General features: G+C 45.8%; 4 protein-coding genes across 4 annotated transcripts; 3 read left to right on the forward strand and 1 right to left on the reverse strand.

Moving 5' to 3' along the window:
- Positions 1–91: 91 nt before the first annotated feature.
- On the reverse strand, positions 92–1,230 carry F5J12DRAFT_888604 (uncharacterized protein; the record flags this gene model as incomplete). Its single annotated transcript, XM_051747270.1, has 7 exons — positions 92–157; positions 214–355; positions 413–424; positions 484–922; positions 979–997; positions 1,052–1,127; positions 1,181–1,230. The coding sequence occupies 7 exons, from the start codon at positions 1,228–1,230 to the stop codon at positions 92–94; spliced, it is 804 nt and encodes a 267-aa protein (XP_051604376.1).
- An 829-nt stretch (positions 1,231–2,059) lies between these two features.
- On the forward strand, positions 2,060–5,194 carry F5J12DRAFT_308649 (vacuolar DHA amino acid exporter). The gene is made up of 13 exons (XM_051738838.1): positions 2,060–2,207; positions 2,328–2,580; positions 2,743–2,904; positions 2,966–3,032; positions 3,085–3,218; positions 3,277–3,383; positions 3,439–3,950; positions 4,016–4,129; positions 4,196–4,287; positions 4,355–4,488; positions 4,547–4,679; positions 4,728–5,004; positions 5,054–5,194. Exons 1-12 carry the CDS (start codon positions 2,167–2,169, stop codon positions 4,875–4,877), a joined length of 1,899 nt encoding a protein of 632 aa, XP_051604377.1. The 5' UTR covers positions 2,060–2,166; the 3' UTR covers positions 4,878–5,004; positions 5,054–5,194.
- Positions 5,195–5,817: 623 nt separating this feature from the next.
- F5J12DRAFT_954791 (vacuolar DHA amino acid exporter) lies at positions 5,818–7,924 on the forward strand (the record flags this gene model as incomplete). Its single annotated transcript, XM_051749852.1, has 10 exons — positions 5,818–5,994; positions 6,050–6,116; positions 6,163–6,296; positions 6,352–6,458; positions 6,514–7,004; positions 7,061–7,174; positions 7,231–7,322; positions 7,379–7,512; positions 7,564–7,696; positions 7,745–7,924. The coding sequence occupies 10 exons, from the start codon at positions 5,818–5,820 to the stop codon at positions 7,877–7,879; spliced, it is 1,584 nt and encodes a 527-aa protein (XP_051604378.1). The 3' UTR covers positions 7,880–7,924.
- A 343-nt stretch (positions 7,925–8,267) lies between these two features.
- On the forward strand, positions 8,268–9,518 carry F5J12DRAFT_802899 (uncharacterized protein). Its single transcript, XM_051744432.1, has 4 exons — positions 8,268–8,565; positions 8,588–8,749; positions 8,813–8,947; positions 8,999–9,518. Exons 1-4 carry the CDS (start codon positions 8,346–8,348, stop codon positions 9,145–9,147), a joined length of 666 nt encoding a protein of 221 aa, XP_051604379.1. The 5' UTR covers positions 8,268–8,345; the 3' UTR covers positions 9,148–9,518.
- The last annotated feature ends 8,615 nt before the right edge of the window (positions 9,519–18,133 follow it).

Consider the following 18,133-nt stretch of genomic DNA (forward strand, 5'->3'; position numbering starts at 1 on the left):
TTGAGGACCTAGTACTCCGAGACCAAATGTCACCAATGAAATGTTTCCAGGAGTGTAGATATTATTTCGATAACAATGGTACAGGGTGTTCTCATGCGCGCTTAGCAGTAATCCCGGCTTCCTTGAGCTTCACCAGCAGCTCATCGACGTTGGCCACCTTCCATGACACCAGTTCGTGAGCCGGGAAAATGTAATTTATACGACTATACCCACCTTGCCCCCACCAACACGTTTGGGGGGTTCTGTGACTTTGAGAGTTTGTAATCGAGGAGTGAGATCAACGCCGAGGTCTGCGGGCGTGATTTTTTCGATCGCTTTCTTCTTTGCCTTCATGATGTTAGGTAGGGATGCGTATCTGGGCTCTGCATGGAATACGGTTCAGTATGTTCAAGTGATTCTATTCGTCGGATACTTGCCATTAAGTCTGTACAGGAACAATTGCGCAGTCAGAAAACGAGGATCGAGCAAGTTCCGAACGCTCACCGGAGGTCTGTTGTGATGACCATAGGCAATTGACATTTCAATTGTTCCAATCCTCCGTCGATTTCCCTTGTCACGTTGGCCGCCTTTGTCGATGGATCTACGTCTACCCTACTTGCAAACGTTGCTTGCGCCCAATCCATAAGCCCCGCAAGCATTTGACCTGTTTGCCCTGCATCGTCGTCAATAGCTTGCTTCCCCATGATTATCAAGTCGACGCCCTCTTTCTGGCGCACCACAAGTTCGCGAAGGGTCTTGGCGACTGCGAGGGGTTCGGGAGAAGGAGTGCCTTCGGGAATCTCCACGTGGATAGCAGAGTCGGCACCCATTGCAAGTGCAGTGCGGAGTGTCTCCACAGCTTTGGGGGGTCCAATGGTGACGACTTTGATGGACTTGACAGCATCTTTGAGGCGTTCCCGGAGTCGGACGGCCTCCTCGACGGCTGGGTGAATGTGTGACAGGGTGTTCGCGGTGCGATCCTGAACAGAAGGAACGCACCAATTTCGTCGAACGGGTTCTGTACATGCGATACCTGAGCAAATCCGAGGGTACGGGACTGAATGAAACGCACCATAGAATGCTTCACATTGAGGTCTATACCGGTCTGCTCTGGGTTCACGCGAATCTTCACTGCAAAGTCCACAGCCCTATAACAGGTATTCTACCATGAACTAGAGCCCACTATTTTGTTGGGACTCACCGTTTGACGGGGACGAGGATGTTGAGCAGACGCACGGCGGAAGGCCTCATTGCGGAAAATTGATGATGGTGGCTTCTCGGACTTGGGATTTACAACGCGTTCGGCGCGTCGGGGCTGTCAATCTGAGATACATACATACTTCCCCGGAACTCGTACATAGTGTGAAAATGCACAATTTTTTTTCTAACCATCGACTACGCACTACTAGGTTCAGTATTGGCAAAGTTTTATTTAGCTGGCAAGTCGTGGCCTAGGCTCGTCGACGAACGCTATTATGTCCCAGTCACACGCTCACTGGTGCACTCCGTTCTGCTGGCTCAAGGAAGGTAGACCCACCCGTTGGTTCATCCTTGTTCTGCGCTGACCGTATAGACAGGTATGTAGATAAGACCAACACGACCCTCCGCGGATGCTTTGAATGCAACTATCAATCCAGACGCATTATGCAACCTAGGTCCACCAGCTACGCTAGATTGCAAACGGTTTACCCATGGCAGGGCAGGAGCTGCTCACCTACTGGGCGTTCATACCGAAGCCAATGTTACCAACATTACGCTGCCAGCAACGAAGAGTGAGCGAGGCCTGCTTACGATAAAGGCGGGTAGAACGGGGCTTTACTACTTGTTTGCGTTCCCTGTGAGAGAAAATACACGACGCACTAGAACACTTACCATCAAACCCGACGACCTTTGACAAACTCGGTGGGTAAGCCATCACGGTTTTGTTGTTTCACCACCTGACAGTCAACCCCATGCATTGAGGCGATCATAATGCAATAGAGTCTGAACACCAAGTTGGAACGCGCGCATCTCATCTGCCAATAGGCACCCACTGAGGCCCATTTCCCCAAGACGCAAGTCGGAACTATTAACTCCACTGGGCTGCATAACCTACGTCCTAATACGGTTTTCATACTCTTCCCCCGCCCATCTGTCAACTGTTTGCTGATGTATTTTTGACATCCCAAGGCCCGACATCCGTGAGGTATGTATTCAAACACCACGAACTGGTTTTCAGATCTACAAAGGTACCAACCCCGTTCCTGGATTTATAACCTTTAGATTCATCTGAAATGAAAATTCATCTTACTTCGTAGGTATCTACGACAAAGGCAAACCAATTGAAAGAAATTTGCTGACTTTCCAAGCGGGATACATTACTCCAACCCGGTTCCCACCATCAAACGTTTTAGTCTGCCGTCACTTAAGTGTTTTCTGTGCGACTTTGGTGTTCCCCCTAGGGCTAGCTCGCTGAACGCACTAAGTACGTTGTACGCCGTGGAAGTGTACGACACATGTGGACAAACTAACAAACATCGCACTGCCGCTTCAATACAATGGCTTCGGCTCTGGTTCACCCGATCAAATCAAATACGTATCATTCGGCCGACGTATTCGAAGGTGTGCTCGCCGATCCCGTGATCATACACAACCCAGATTACACGGCATCTGCGGCAAGATTTGAGCTGCCAGGGGTTTATCATCGCTCATGCCGCAGGCGTGCCGTGCTTCGAATATCTGCATACTCTTGGACTGCCTGTCATTTCCTAACTCCTGTGACAGCTCCATACTGCACACCTAATGTCGCCCACAGACAACTTGGCCGTGACCATGGTACAAGCTGAAACTGAAACCAAAGGAGCATCTTCTTTGCAGGCTCATCCACCCGATGTCGAGCATGCCGTAGTGGATGATGACCCTCGAGTATGGTCGAAAGTCAGGAAAGTGCGTATTCCGTGCTAGTTTCGTTTGTCGCGAACTTACAGAACTGCAATCTATTTCTCAGACTTCAACGCTGTTCCTGGTCTCTGGCGCATCTGTGATTGGCGGCCTTTGCACAGTCATACAGAATCGTGCGCTATCTCCCACGTAACATTTCCCTTGACCCTCTTACCACGAATTCAGCGGCCAACGCACAGATACAGAAACAGCTGCACGCCACGAGTGAACAGATCAGTCTTAGCTTGTCTCTTTCTGTCCTTGCACAAGGCACTTTTCCCGTCGTTTGGAGTGCTATGAGCGAGATCAAAGGAAGAAAGGTTGGTAATGGTGATGTTATCGTTTTGCCTCAATTTACAAGACGTTTTCCATTATTAGCTTGTCTATCTTGTCTCGGTTATGCTCTTCACACTGGGTTCGGTTACTGTTGCTGTCGCGAAGAGTATAGGTTTGGTTATCGGCATGCGCATTGTCCAAGCGATCGGGTATGTGTTACTTTTCATGCCGATGTGCGGTTCCTAACCCGACAGCAAACCTCAGGGCAAGTGCTGTTATGGCGATCGGTGCCGCTACGTTAGCAGATATATATGAGCCTCATGAACGGGGTACCGTGATGGGCATCTATTATTGTGCACCTCTTCTAGGCCCATCACTCGGGCCAATTATGGGTGGAGTGCTCACTCAAGCATTCAGCTGGCGTGCCCCCTTCTGGTTCCTGGTGATTTGGGGAGGTATCATGCTTTTGGCATTCTGCTTCTTATTTAGGGACACGTTCCGGAAAGAGCGCAGCCTGACATACCAGACTGTTTTGAAAAAAAAGTGGATGCACAAGTTGAAATGTCAGCCGTCGGAACCCAATTCACCCACCAGCGAAATGAGGAACAGTGGTCAAAATGGCGTACAAACCCCAAAAGGTGATCAGGCCCACCCAACGCTGGTAAACTCAATGTTCATGAAGGACATCACGCTCTCCTTTGTGGATGTCAACCCCTTCCCATCTTATGTTAAGATTTTGGGCTGTAAACACAACCTCGCGATTTTGTTTCCCTCAGGTGTGTGGGCAGTTGGCAAACAGTGATATGAATTGTTCTCCGTCCGACTTACGTCGTTTTCCCAGGGTTATTGTTTGCTTTCACTTACAGCATTTCATACACATGCGCACGAACCCTCGCGCTCTACTACGGTTATAATGCCCTGGAGACCGGGTTAGTCCTACTTTCCTTTGGCATTGGTATGTATCAAATGTGCACAGCCTACCGATATGCTAACGTGCTAACGTTCATTCACTTGTTCTTAGGATCCCTCTTTGGGAGTGTTCTAGGTGGTCGATGGTCTGATAGGACCCTAATGAGGTTGCAGGCAGCTAACACCGGAACGGGTTTCCCGGAGGTGAGACTAGAACACATGTTTCGCAGGTTTCCCATCCAAATACCTCACAATGTTTTGATCTAAGTAGATGCGACTAGAAAGTACAAAGGTAGCGATGTGGTGGTTACCACCGGTAGTGGTTGGTTATGCATGGGTGTGTCAAAAGCACGTTCACATTGCCGCGGTGTGCACAATGCTATTCTTTGGCGGCTTCTTCTCTATGTGAGTATGTTCATGTGCATCTACGGTATCTGATACATCTTTGGCGCATGGAATTAAGATGGATATATTCGAGTACCTTGGCATATATCGTAGACTCCAATCTCGGAAGATCATCAAGTGCAGTTGCGATGAACAGTCTGTTCCGTGGTGTCTCTGGGTTCGTCGCAGCAGAGGTTGCTGTACCGTTGCAGGTGCGCCTTCCTCATTCGTGCCACCCATGCTCTATTGAACCCGCCTAGGATGCTATCGGTGACGGAGGTTTATACACCGCATGGGCTGGATTGTTACTGTTGGCTGAGCTAATGATTTTACTGGTTCTCTACAAAGGTAGGGGGTGGCGAGAGACTAGTAATGAGGAGGAAAGACGGCACTCTGCTAGTGAATGGTGATATAGATGCCGATTCGGCTGCGAAACACGGATATCTTGAGAGTGCACGTTGCACGAATTGTATGTACTATAGCTTCATGTAAACTAGCAGTCAAAGGGGGATCGTTCAAACTCCGTTGATACTTTCTGTAAGCTGCTTCGATCGGGATTAGACTGGTGGCACTAAATTGATGACAGATAGCGTCCTACTTGCGTTCATCATGAGCACTGTTCTCGAGGAGGGAACATCGTGCCAACACGGATAACATGGTGACGCCACTTGCGGACTCCTCAGGACATTCGCTATGAGCATGCAACGACTAACAAACCATATGTATTAGCCCCACGTTGACATGCTTCACGCTTTGCTCTCGTTGCCGTACTGTGCTGCCGTCAGGTCGGTATCGCCGACGCCTCAGCGAGCTTATTGTACTTATCGCACATCAAGTGAAGACCACAAGACCTACGATCTACGGCTATCGGCGCGGAACGGGTGGAATATATGATGATGTGAGTCAGTGCCCACATCGAGTTTCCCATAGCCAAATAGAGGTAAGTAAGTGAACATCCTAATATTCTAGACTGAAGCTACACATGGCCGCCGTGTTACTTATAGTCCTATCTGACAAGGAAGTATCGCATGACGGGATGCTTACGCTCATTACAGTACTAATAATGCTGCTTTAGGTTTGAGGCGTACGGCTCAACTTTGTTATATTGAATGAATGGCACCAGCAGAAATTCCCGTGTTTCGGCCGTGGAATCCGACCCGGAACAAGGTCCCACTGATATCATAACACCCGGAGGAATTCCACTTACGGCTTATGCGGCAATGGTTGCAGGTTTTGTCATCACTCACAACCGTGCTGCAATAAATATAATCCGCGGGTGCTACCTGAGTATGCGAGAAGCGTGCTGCCTCTTCATTTCATTACACCCCTTTCCCAACTACGCAGTTGGTTATGCGTGTTGTAGACCCCCCGGCTGTGACTATCCCACCCACCGAAACCGAGAAAGATACTGGTGGCTCACCTCTCCAGACCTCTCCTATCGTAACGAAGGAATTAGACAAATCCAAGCTTGACATAGAACATGCCGTGGTAGAAGATGATCCCCGACTGTGGTCCGATACCAGAAAGGTATGCGCTACTGGATACCTATCGCATATTCAAGGATAGTATTGACCCGTTTCAGACGGCAATATTATTCATTATCTCTGGAGCATCTATGATCGCAGGGCTATGTGCTAATATCCAGAATCGTACGTTGCATTTTATTGAAAGACACTTTCACCAACTCCAGTCCAGCCGCAAACGCACAGATCGAACAACAACTGCATGCGTCGAGCGGACAGATAAGCTTGAGCTTGTCCTTGTTTATCCTTGTGCAAGGCAACTTTCCGATACTGTGGAGCGCGTTGAGTGAGATTAAGGGAAGAAAAGTCTGTAAACATTGCTTTCTGTAATCTCCTGTGGCTGAAAGATTATTTTCTTCAGCTTGTCTACCTTGCCTCGGTTTCGTTCTTCACATTGGGTTCAACTGTTGTTGCTGTCTCCAAGAATATAGGACTTGTCATCGGTATGCGTATCCTACAGGCAATTGGGTATGCCTTATGTTTTCTACTGGTACGTACTTATCCATCTGACAGATTTCTGTAGGTCGAGCGCTGTCATTTCAATTGGTGCCGCCACGTTAGCAGACATTTATGAGCCCCATCAGCGGGGCACTAAGATGGGTGTCTTCTATTGTGCCCCCCTTCTCGGCCCCTCCTTGGGGCCGATTATAGGTGGGGTACTTACACAAGCACTCAGCTGGCGTGCTGTATTTTGGTTTCTGGTGATCTGGGGTGGAATCATGTTCTCAGCATTTTTGTTTTTATTCAAGGACACGTTCAGAGGGGAGCGCAGCCTGGCATACCAGAACATCCTGAAGAGAAGGATGCAAGAGCCACGTTTGTCTGAAGCCGAGATGTTTAACAGCCAGAAGAGGGTCGGTGAATTGCCGTCCAGGGACGTTGAAGCGCAACCATCCATTGCCACTGTTGGAGATGCAAAAGACATCGCCCTATCATTTTCGAATGTAAATCCCTTTCCGCCATATGTCAAGATTCTACGCCGCAAATATAATCTCGTGATCTTGATACCGTCTGGTTAGTCGATGGTCTATCTCATGACTCGATCATGTCTTATATATCATATTTCACAGGACTCTTGTTTGCGTTCGGCTTCAGTATCGCATATACTTGTGCACGAACTCTTTCACTCTACTATGATTATGATGCATTGAAGACTGGGCTGGTTCTTCTTTCTTTTGGCATCGGTTTGCATCACAAGGATACCAGGCAACGCCTCAGCTCATGCTTTGTTCTTGATCAGGATCTATGTTGGGGAGTATACTGGGTGGTCAGTGGTCCGATAGGACCCTTGCACGACTGACAGCAGCGAATGGTGGTGCGAGTTTCCCAGAGGTAAACCAGGGTCCTAGCTGGACTGAAGGTTAACTAATGACATTCCGCTCTGGTAGATGCGGTTGGAAAGTACGAAGATTGCTATGTGGGTATTACCGCCAGCGGTTACCGGTTACGCTTGGGTATGTCAAGAGCGTGTCCACATTGCTGCGATGTGTACTATGTTATTCTTGAGCGGCTTCTTCTCTATGTGAGCTCGGCCACCTGGAATGTAGTTCTGACTCATAGTTGTTGATATTAGATGGATATATTCCAGTACCTTGGCGTACATTGTAGACTCCAATGCCGGAAGGTCATCAAGTGCCGTTGCTGCAAATAGTTCTATTCGTGGTACCTTCGCATTCATTGCGGCTGAAGTTGCTGTGCCTTTGCAGGTGCGTTTCTCTTCTGTTTAACGCGCGCCGTGTTTGAATATGGCACAGAATGCAATTGGTGATGGGGGACTGTACACCATCTGGGCGGGGTTGATGCTAATTGCCGAGTTGATAATTCTTTTGGCCCTCTACAAAGGAAAGCAATGGCGAGAGGCTAGCATTGAGAAGGAAAGACAGAAGTAAGTCTGCCGGTGCATGGTGATCTGATGGAAGGAGTGCACCAATGGGCACGTAGAATATTTTCATCACCCACATAGCAGAATGGGGAACAGCGCAGCGACGAGGCTAGAATGATCAAGTGGATCGGAATAGGCTCGTTACCAGAAAGATACACGGTGTTTGGATGATCTACCTTGTAAGAAGCCTACGTGCAACATTAGTTCGCGCTCGTTACTAGATAAGTACGGTGCCCAACATGCAAAACAGCCGAATCCCCTTCCACCGTCAGACTATGACCAAATTTGAATCCACTTCTTTTATGAAAATGGCATATATGTTACGATTAGCTACGTCATGGCTCGCTATTATTACTCCCACTGTATAAAAGCCTGTCCTGCACGATCATCCATGGGACTCTTACCGGCGCAATCTACGGCCAGCGAGTACACAGCGGATATCGACCTGTGCCGGAGGGGATCACCTACCTAATATGGCCAACCTAGAAAAGGGAGAATTGGAGCCTTCGCGACTGGCACCTTCCCCTCTTCCTCACAGTACTGATGCAATGAGTGGCATAGGTGTCACGCACGATGACGGTCCGGACCGGATGCCAGATCTTGAGCCTCTCAGTGAGGTTCCCAGCGAAACACATTCGGCGCCCTGTAGTTGGCCAGATAACTTCACCCAACCCCCACTTCACCTATCCGACCGTCCTGTGTCTCCGGATTCTAGGACAAGGCGTGAGATGGAAAAGATTCAAAAATGCCGCAGCGTCCTTCAAACTGAGCCTTGTGCTGGAGAATAAGGGTAACGTCGCGCGTGATCACTTGGCAGCCGAGAGAACGTACCTGGCATACGTCCGCACAAGCTTGGCTTGCGCGAGCGCTGGTGTTGGTTTGTGGTTTAACTACAGTCCGCGATTTCGTCTCTGATGGTATAATATTTTCTGGTATAAAGCTCTGGTGCAACTCTTCGCATTATCCAGCTCGTCATCTTCAACTACCACTTCACAAGGAACCACGAACACGCAGAAGTTTGCCCGCCCTCTGGGTGTTACTGTCGTCGTATTCGGGATTGCTGTTCTTGTTCTCGGTGGGCTCCAGCGATGACTTGCCTTGGCGCTCTGACGATTCTCGTGCATAGGTTTAACTCGCTACTTCACAGTCCAAGCTGCAATGCTGCGCGGCCGCTTCCCTGTTGCGCGTACCACGATTACCTTGATATCTGTCGCCCTTGCGGCGCTCGTGAGTGTGGTCATGGGTATTCTTCTTGCCGAGACGAAGGAATCGTAGGCTTTTTCGTCTGTGCGGGGGAAGTACTGTGGAGCACTTAGAATAGTACAGTCCCGGGGCCTTCGTCACTATACCGAACATCGATGTCGCAGTCTTCCGCGCTTCACTTGTGGGCTGGCTCTATGCCTTGGGATCACCAAAGACCTGGTGGAAATTGGCGGGAGGAGCAGGGGGACTGTTTCGTGTCATGACTAGGATGCTGGATAAACTGCAACACTGGTAATGAAAATGACACCTATGCCATCATCATATCCAGGTGTGGTCTCTTTGGTCCATGCTAACCTATCTTGTATACTGTCTTTTGTTGTCACTGACATTCCATCATGACTCTGTGATATATACATGTGGTGAAGATGAAAGTGTTGTCTGCCAATTTCCTCTCTTGGTTGGACTGTCTGGTGATTGAGAGCTTCTAGTGGGCCATTTTTGGTAAGCAGAACTGGTGATGTGGGATGAACTGAATGGGAGGTTAAGGTGCTGGAATACATGCTTATCAGACACCACAAAAGGTGTTAGTTTATCTAGACAGCAGGATGGTGGCTATGGAAGTCAGAGTCTGCTAAGGAGTGTGTAACAACTCACCTGCTGAATGAACTAGCCCTGAAAATGGATGGCACTCAAGTGTGTTACCCATACCTCCCTGTCTGCATTTGAGTGACACACCAATGAGTAGGCAGGTGTGGAGGTCATGAAGAAGCCTTGGCAGTGATGCTGGGTGGAACCACCTCTAGGCACAGATCTTGGTGGTAGTAGCAAATATTCAAGTGAGATCCTTGAAGACTGAAGTGGAGAAAGGTTCCATGGTAACAGCAGTTGGACACAGGTCAGTCAATCCTAAGAGATAGGGGAATTCCATTTCAAAGCATGTGATTCTTTGCACCTCTATTGAAAGGGAATCCAGTTAACATTCCAGAACCAGGATGTGGAATCTTGGATGGCAACATAAACAAACTTGGAGATGCTGGCAATAATGGCAGAGGAATGGAAGGGGAGAGGGGCAAGAGCTAGATGAGCACTTGCCTATAGTATTGGATAGAGCTTGAAGTAATAGATGGTTAGTCTTGAAGAGTAGTTCTGACTTAAGAGTGGAACTTGTAGTCAGGTAAGAGGAATGTGAATTCACTGAGGGGACTTGGTGGAAACCCCTGGGTTTATATACATGTAGGAATGCAGCACAGACCATGAGTGCATATAGTAAGTAAAGAAAGTACCTACTATGTATAGTACAGAATAGAATGGAACATTATGGAATAAAGTGGAGTAACTTAGCAAGCATGACATCATATGAGTAAAACTCATCTGATAAGCACATCTAGAACATGGCTATGAGAAACACTGATAACCAGTATTTCCAACACTCCCCCTTCACTCTAGAATGGTAGTGTTACTAAACCAATTGACTGAGCAATTTGTTTTCGAATTTTTGCCAAGTTAAGGATTTGGTTAATCCATTGGCCTTTTGTTGGTCTGTTTGGATATATTCAATGGCAAATAAATTGTCCTGAACACATTCGTGAATGAAGTGCCACTGGACATCAATATGCTTAGAGTGACCATCTGAGACAGGGTTCTCAGCAATGAAGTGAGCTCCCATATTGTCACAGTAGAGAATAGTCTTCTCTGTATCAAGGTCTAGCTCTTTAAAAAGCATGTGAAGCCATTTGATTTGTCTGGCAGCATCACATAAAGCCATATACTTGGCTTCAGTGGAAGATAAGGCAATAGTTTTCTGTTTCCTTGATCGCCAAGAAATAAGGGAGGTGCCAAGAAATATGGCATAGCTGGTAGTAGAATTACAAGTATCCACATTGGCAGCCCAATCAGAATCTGCAAAACCAAAGATTCATGATTTGATCCCAGAATAGTAAAGCATGAGCTTTGGAGTATAAGCAATATATTTGACTATATGGAGTGCTGTGAGTCAAAGTGTGGTTCAGTGGTGAAAACCAACCAAAACCAACACAAAGGACAAAAAGAGTGAGTGGTAGGTGTGCCTATGCAGTACCTAGATGGTAGAACCTGTTCTTTGGGAGGGTTTTTGTGAGCTACAACACTCAAAGATGAGTGCTGAGGGACATGGGGTGCTCCTGACAAAAAAGGAAGCAGGAACTGCAAGAGAATGCGATAGGGTAGACTGCTGTCAGCCTACAGAAGGATGGATGACGACTTAATTCAATGTCCTAAGCTGCACTGAGCTCAGGGAGGGCTTGGAGCGAAGTATATTGATGATAGACAAGGATAAGCAAAGTAGACAATAGTTAGACCCTTAATAAAGTCTCAACTATCAAAGCTGCTGAATGAATTACTGAGTGATGATAAAATGCAAGCAAGAGGGGCTCTCTGATGTCTTCTTCTTTTTTTTTTTTTTTGCTATCTAAGTACAGTGAGTTATATACAGTACAGGGGTGTTGCTCTTGGAAAACAAGGTGCAAACACTTGGTAAGTGATTGGTAACTGATGAGTAAGGAATGCAAGCAATGGGTAATCATCTTGGAAAGCATTGGTAAGCATTGGTAAGGATTAGCAAGCCAAAAAGCAAAGAATCAGTAAGCAAAGTCAAAAGATTGGTAAGTATTGGCAACAGGTGAGTCAAAGACAGTCAGAACATCAAAGTATGAGTCAAGTGATGTCAGGAACTGGGAAAGCACACTGGAATTGCATTAGGGGGAGGCTGTGCATGTCACATCTCAAAGAGATCACTTCTAGGCCAAGGTGAGATGACAGAGAGGCATCGCTGATCTGATGCCAATATAGTACATCCAAAAGTGGACAGGGTGAGTCAGATGTCAACAGGGGTCAAGCTTTGGGGGTCTGTGGGGTGACAGGAGCATAGGGGATCACAACCTTCCCCCCCAAACCATCCTCTCAGTGAAGCAAACTGAAAACTTCATGAATGAGGCTCTGTTGGAAGAGAGGATGAAGGGGGAGTGTCTTCTGCTGTATCTTGCAACAAGGAGGCAAGATGTGTATCATACTCATCATGGATGCAATCAGGGAGAGTGGAGAACAGTAGATTATACTGTAGCTGTCACAATCTTGGAAGAATGATGGATGAGACCAGTATGAAGACATTGCAGGGAGCAGGGAGGAAGGATCCATATGCTTCTTGGACTGGAGAGACTGAAATGACCATATAAGACCTTTCCAAGTGAATGACAGACCTGAGGCGACCAAAGAATGTCCTCCTAGAGGTCATACTGACAAAAAGAACATGCTGTCCAAGCTGGATGGGCTGAGAGGGCACAGATGAGGGTGGGATGTACCAGGATGCTTCAGGACAGAAGCTGGTAGGAACTCCTGGTAGATATATGTAGCCATGGTCCATATAAAAGGCAACAAGTGAAATGATTGATGTAGAGGTGGCCATATCAGAAGAAGTTAGTGAAATGAGTGTCTTTTGGGGGGAGTGCTGTAGATATGTGTGGAGTGTGCAAATCCTTTCCAATTTTGGAAGGTAAGATTGCATGGCTGAGCACTACAAGCAAGTGTGGGAATGGTCCCTGTATCTGCAGAAACAGTGGAGATATGTTGCAAACCAGAATGCTGTACATGGGTGCTTAAGAATTTTAGCCAGCACTTAACTTGCTCCCTTTCTTTTTCTCTGGCACTGATGACTTGTTCTTGTGCAAGGGATGACTGCCAACATTTCTGGCTGTCCTTCTTCACATGAGGGCTATGGTCTTCATCTCCATTCATCAGCTGTATCCATGTCCACCTCACCAAACACCTTTGGTGTGTGACAGCACTTTGTTTTTATGATCTTCTGTTGGATTTGCCATGTATTGAGACATGCAAATTACCACAAAAGCAATATCTGGGCGAGTGCCTAGAGTCATATACAGAAGAGAGCCAATAATGCTCTGATATTGGGAGCAAAGAGCAGAAGAAGCTTGATAAGATGCTTCTTGTTTGGATGGTTGGTAGCCACATCAGTAAACCACTTTGTGTGCTGGCAGTCCTAGGGAATCTGTCCAGTGCTGGACAGCTCTGGACAGCTCTGGCCAGCAAAAGTGATTTACTGATGCAGAGGGTAATGGAGTGCAAACATTATGTGCATTTTCCATTTGGAATCATTTGATCACCTTTTTGACATAAGGGATCTGATCCAGGTAGATCTCACATCTAGTGCAGTTTCTGTGGGTCTGAAGACCAAGATATTCTTTACATTCTCCAAGGTCTCTTGATTCCCATTTCTTCATAAACTCATCTTTCTTTTCTTTTAGGAGTTTAGGATTAGATCCTAAAAATAATCCATCATCAACATAGATGAGGAAGATAACCATGCCTGCATTGGATTTATAAATATAGATCCCTGCATCCACTTTAGATCTGATGTAGCCCATGTGAAGAAGAGAAGCATGTAGGGCCTTGTTCCATGCTAATGCTGCTTGCTTTAAACCATAAAGGGCTTGCAGCAACTGATAAACCTTGTGCTCTTGACCTTTAACTTTGAAACCTTCTGGTTGTTCCATATAGATTTCTTCATCCAGATTGCCATAAAGAAAGGCAGTCTTAATGTCCAGGGCACTCATTTCCCAGTTCTTCTGAGCTGCAAAAGATCAAAGAATTCATACAGTCTCAAAACAAGCAGCCAGGGAGAAGGTATCTTCAAAGTCAGTTCTGAATTCTTGTGTGAAACCTTTTGCCACAAGATGAGCTTTATACCAACCATCACTTTTGATAGTGAAAACCCATCGACACTTGACTGGTTTGTGATCTGGTTTTGGGTCCACAAGTGTCCAAATGTTCCTTTCCTCAATAGATTTTATTTCATCCTTCATAGCATTGAACCATTTCTTTTGGAGTTCCAGATTAAGTTTTAGGACATCTTTGTAATGTTCTGGAGACTCTTTCATGCATGCAGCAAGGAGGAATTCAAAGGTATTTGCAAAATACCCTTTTTGGTCCTCTTCTTCTTCATCAACATGTGTGGTTTGAGATGGACCAGCTACAGGAGATGGAGGAGTTGTAGATTTTGGAAGAGGTGTTAAAGGAGACATGGGAGGATGTGAAGTCCATTCCTGTGGAACAGAAGGAGGTTGAGGCCTAAGAGGTGATGGTGGCCTTCTCTCTTCTTCATATCTCCTAATATTTTCCTGTCTTTCCCAAATATTATGCTGAGCATTATGAATCCATTCTTGAGCTGTATCTCTGTTTTGTTGAATATCCCTTTCAATTTCAATAGGAGGTTTAGCTCCATGGATGTTATCTGGTCAAGTGACAGGGATTATTCTGTGTTTAGGATGAGGTTCTTGGTTTTCAACTTGTTCTGGGTGTGCCCTTCTAAGATTTCTACTGTCACCAGGAACAGGATAAGGCTGATGAGGATGTTGAATAACACAAGGGTCAACTGGAGGAGTAGCAGCAGGTGCTCTATGTGGTCTAGGAGGTTGTAATGGTCTGTTTTGTTGACCACCCTGTTGTGGGTTTTGTTGAGGAGGATTTGGAACATTCTGTGGTTGGACAGGATGAGGTCCAATAATGGGAGGATCAATCCCAAAATTTGGTAGGTTGTCATCCAGATCATCATTTGGTCCAGTTGAATGGTTGGAGTTGGAATCTGGGTCATTTGAGGTATCAGATTTTCTTCATCTATTATCTGAACAGAACAGAAAGGAGTCTTCTATGAACTTGGCAGTATGGGATAAGATGATCTTGTGACCATGTAAGAATCTGTAGCCTTTTGTTTTGGGTTTGTATCCTAAGAAAATCATTTTGATTACATGTGGGTCCAATTTATCCTTTCACTGTGCTTTTGGCACCCATACATAGGCTTTGTAACTGAAAGTGTGGAAATAAGTAATATCTGGAATCTTGCCAGTGAATAACTCAGCTAGGTGTCTTGAACTGAATCCTCTTGAGCAGTGTTCTATTGTACATGTGGAGCACAGTCAAATGCAAAGTTCCAATATTTCTTTGGAACACAGGCATGATGACTGAATAGCTCTGGATTTATCCAGAATAGTCCTATTAAATTGTTCTGCACGACCATTTTGTTGTGGTTGATCAGCTATAGAAAGCTGATGTTCAATTCCTTGTGAAGTGAGGAGCACTTTAAAAGCATTTCCCATGAATTCTCCCCCTCAATCTGAATGGAGTGTAGATAACTCCAGGCCAAGTTGGCACTGCATAGCAACCAACCAGTTGGCAAATTGTCAGAAAGTGTCAGATTTATTCCACAAATAAATGCAGAATCTGAAGGAATAGTAGTCATCAAGTAGTGTCAAAACATACTTGGACCAAAAATATGATTCAATGGGCAGTTCCAGGAGATTGGCATGAATGAGCTCCAAAGGTCAAGTTGTGCATTTCCAAGAAGGTTTAAATGATTCAGAGGCCATTTTGCCTTGCATGCAACCTTTGCAGGATGTGATATTCCTGGTTAAAGGGATATCCAGAAGACCCAACTGGTGAAGATGGTGTAGTATATTGTTAGCCAGGTGTCCTAACCAATTATGCCAAAGTAACTTGGCATTCAGTGTTACCATCAGGCAAAGGACCATAAAAGCATTGGAGGGTGGAAGCAGAATGCCCACAAACCAATGTAATGGTGAACTTGGTGAAGCTAATCGTGCTTCCATGAGAATCCAGCCATCAGGTGTTCAGATTACTTCATTGTTGGTAGTTGCTTCACTTCTATATCCCCTGCTAAGAAGTGCATTTTGAGAACACTAGTCTCTTTGAAAATTGCAGGCTATAAATTACATTATCAAGGGAAAGTGTGGAGCCATTTTCTAGCTGCAACACAACAGTTCCCTGACCAATTAGGTTGACTCTGTGATGACCAGCAGTATTTGCCAATTCTGGTGTCTTAAAAGCTTGAAATGATAAAAAATCAGAGCAGTATGGAGTCACATGATGTGAGGTTCCAGAGTCAAGTAACCAAATGGACTTGCCTTTTGGTAGTGTTTGATAGGCTGACATGTCACATGGGTAACAATCAAAGGCATCATATGCATTATGATCGAAACTCACTAGGGTTATAACCACTGACAGAATTCTCTGGATCAAAATCAAAGTCTGGTACAGCAAGACAAAGTTTAGAACAAGGAATAACAGAAGTCCTCAGATTTGGTACACTTGCATGAAATTCTGCTAATGAAACTGTAATTCCTCTGCAAGACTTTTGGGAAGACTTGGAAATATATCTGTCTCCTCAAGCAGTCTGCAAGCCTGTCTCTGCAGAATTCCTCTCTCCTGCCACACCTGCACTAGCCATACTGGTAACTCCCACTCCATCCATGGAACAGATGGGCGAACCAGGTACCAGCCAGGTTCCCTGCTCAGAAGAGGGAAACAGAATCATCCTCAAAAGAGGATCCATTGTCTCCCATTGTAGGGATTCCTGAAGGGATAAACCCATTCTGAAATCTGTCAGGGCTGAGTGGTAGGATTGCAGGCAAATAGTGCAAAAGCAAGGAGAATTAGATCTCGGAATGTTGACCTGAGGAGTGACTGACTCAACTTCATTCACAACACAAAGGAGTTCTGGATCTGCTCTTGGTACCATTCTGAGAGAGTACCATTAGGTTGGATGGGTAATGTGGGAACATGTCCCACATGTTCCATGGCCATTTCAATATCATCTGTGGTTAACTCAGGTGAAGGAACCTGAGAAGCAACAATAGTGTGTGTGCTGAGTGTGATTTCCATATCAGGAGACATAACAGTCTCCACTGGTTCATCTGGAGAATACTCCAGAGAGTGAGGGTGGATTCGAATGTTGATAGCATCAATTTCATAAACATCAGAGGGATAATTTTCAGACAATTCCTCAATAGAGGTGAGGTTTAATTCCTCAGCACCCTGTCCCAGAATATCTAATTCATTGGTTTGGGCCTTTTGTTTGCCCCTACCATGACACCTGATTTGATTTCATCCTTGGTTGGATGAACCACCCTGCTGATTGTTATTTTGAGGGTAAGGCTGGAATGAGCCTCCCCCTCATCTGCGACCTCCTTGAAAACCACCATGGCCACTACAGCCACAAGTTATTTGAAGAACCACCACCCCAATGGTCTTGAGTATTGTGTGAGCCCTTGCAGATATTGCAGAGGGGCAGCTTGTTCATGCAAGCAAGTAAGGAATTAGATTCCTTTTTAACTTGAGTAGATGAGCCCAGAGTTGACTCCATTTGTCTTGGTAACAATGATTGTCCAGATCAATGAGACCAGAGTTCCTTCATACAAGGAATGACAGTATCTGGTTTTAATTGGGCAGGATTGATGGAAGATAGGATATTAGTGGGTGCTTGGTCCCATGAGGCAGTCATAGAATGGGACAAGGAGTAACAACTTCATTTTGTCATCCAAGGTTATGCCATGACCAGAAATGGTCTTGAAGAGCATATTGATTTCAGCAATTTTTGCCATGAGATCATCCTTGGGTTTAATTTGAATTTCGAGAAGTCATTGGAACTCCATAAAGGTTGTCATGGCAGAAGGTTTGCCATACTTTGTTTCAAGGTCATCCCATTTTAACTTTGAAGTGGCATGTGCATCAACAGAAAGTGTGATCATCAGATCACAGTAGAGTGTGATGCAGCCTTGTGCTCTAGCATTGGAGACAGTCCAAATGCAAGCAGCAGCAGCATCAGCAGGTAAAGGCTCCATGCCACTAACAATGTTCCATACACCCAATGTCTGAAAATATGCCTTCATCATAACACTCCAAACAGCATAGTTCATCCTGTTGAGTTTTGGGATGTTCTTTCTGAGACCTCCTTCAGAAGACATTTCTAATAGATGTCAAGGATTAGATGGTCATATAGGAAAGTGATCTGAGGATCAGTGAGTCCAGGGTTAAAACTATCTTGGAGAAGAGTGTGTAAAGCCTTGTGGGGTTTACAGGCTCTAGCCTTTTGTCCAGGTCAGTTCCAGGTCCTTGGAGATTTATGTTTTATTTTTGGTTCTGGTTCCATGCCTTTCTCAGCATATTGCACCATTTGGCAATGTGAGAATTCTGCTGAACATTGTACTCAAGAAAA

This window comes from Pisolithus orientalis (genome assembly GCF_024613125.1).
Source record: "Pisolithus orientalis strain OTSU chromosome Unknown F5J12scaffold_3, whole genome shotgun sequence".
Taxonomy (NCBI): Eukaryota; Fungi; Basidiomycota; class Agaricomycetes; order Boletales; family Pisolithaceae; genus Pisolithus; species Pisolithus orientalis.

What these genes read in the sequence shown, in the direction of transcription:
- F5J12DRAFT_308649 (XM_051738838.1), top strand. Translation starts at nt 2,167, where the DNA reads ATGTATTCAAACACCACGAACTGGTTTTCAGATCTACAAAG. An exon ending in TATGGTCGAAAGTCAGGAAA is followed by an intron (nt 2,905 to 2,965) that starts GTGCGTATTCCG and finishes TCTATTTCTCAG; the next exon opens with ACTTCAACGCTGTTCCTGGT. An exon ending in CCGGAACGGGTTTCCCGGAG is followed by an intron (nt 4,288 to 4,354) that starts GTGAGACTAGAA and finishes TGATCTAAGTAG; the next exon opens with ATGCGACTAGAAAGTACAAA.
- F5J12DRAFT_802899 (XM_051744432.1), top strand. Translation starts at nt 8,346, where the DNA reads ATGGCCAACCTAGAAAAGGGAGAATTGGAGCCTTCGCGACTGGCACCT. An exon ending in TTGCGCGAGCGCTGGTGTTG is followed by an intron (nt 8,750 to 8,812) that starts GTTTGTGGTTTA and finishes TCTGGTATAAAG; the next exon opens with CTCTGGTGCAACTCTTCGCA. An exon ending in GATTGCTGTTCTTGTTCTCG is followed by an intron (nt 8,948 to 8,998) that starts GTGGGCTCCAGC and finishes TCTCGTGCATAG; the next exon opens with GTTTAACTCGCTACTTCACA.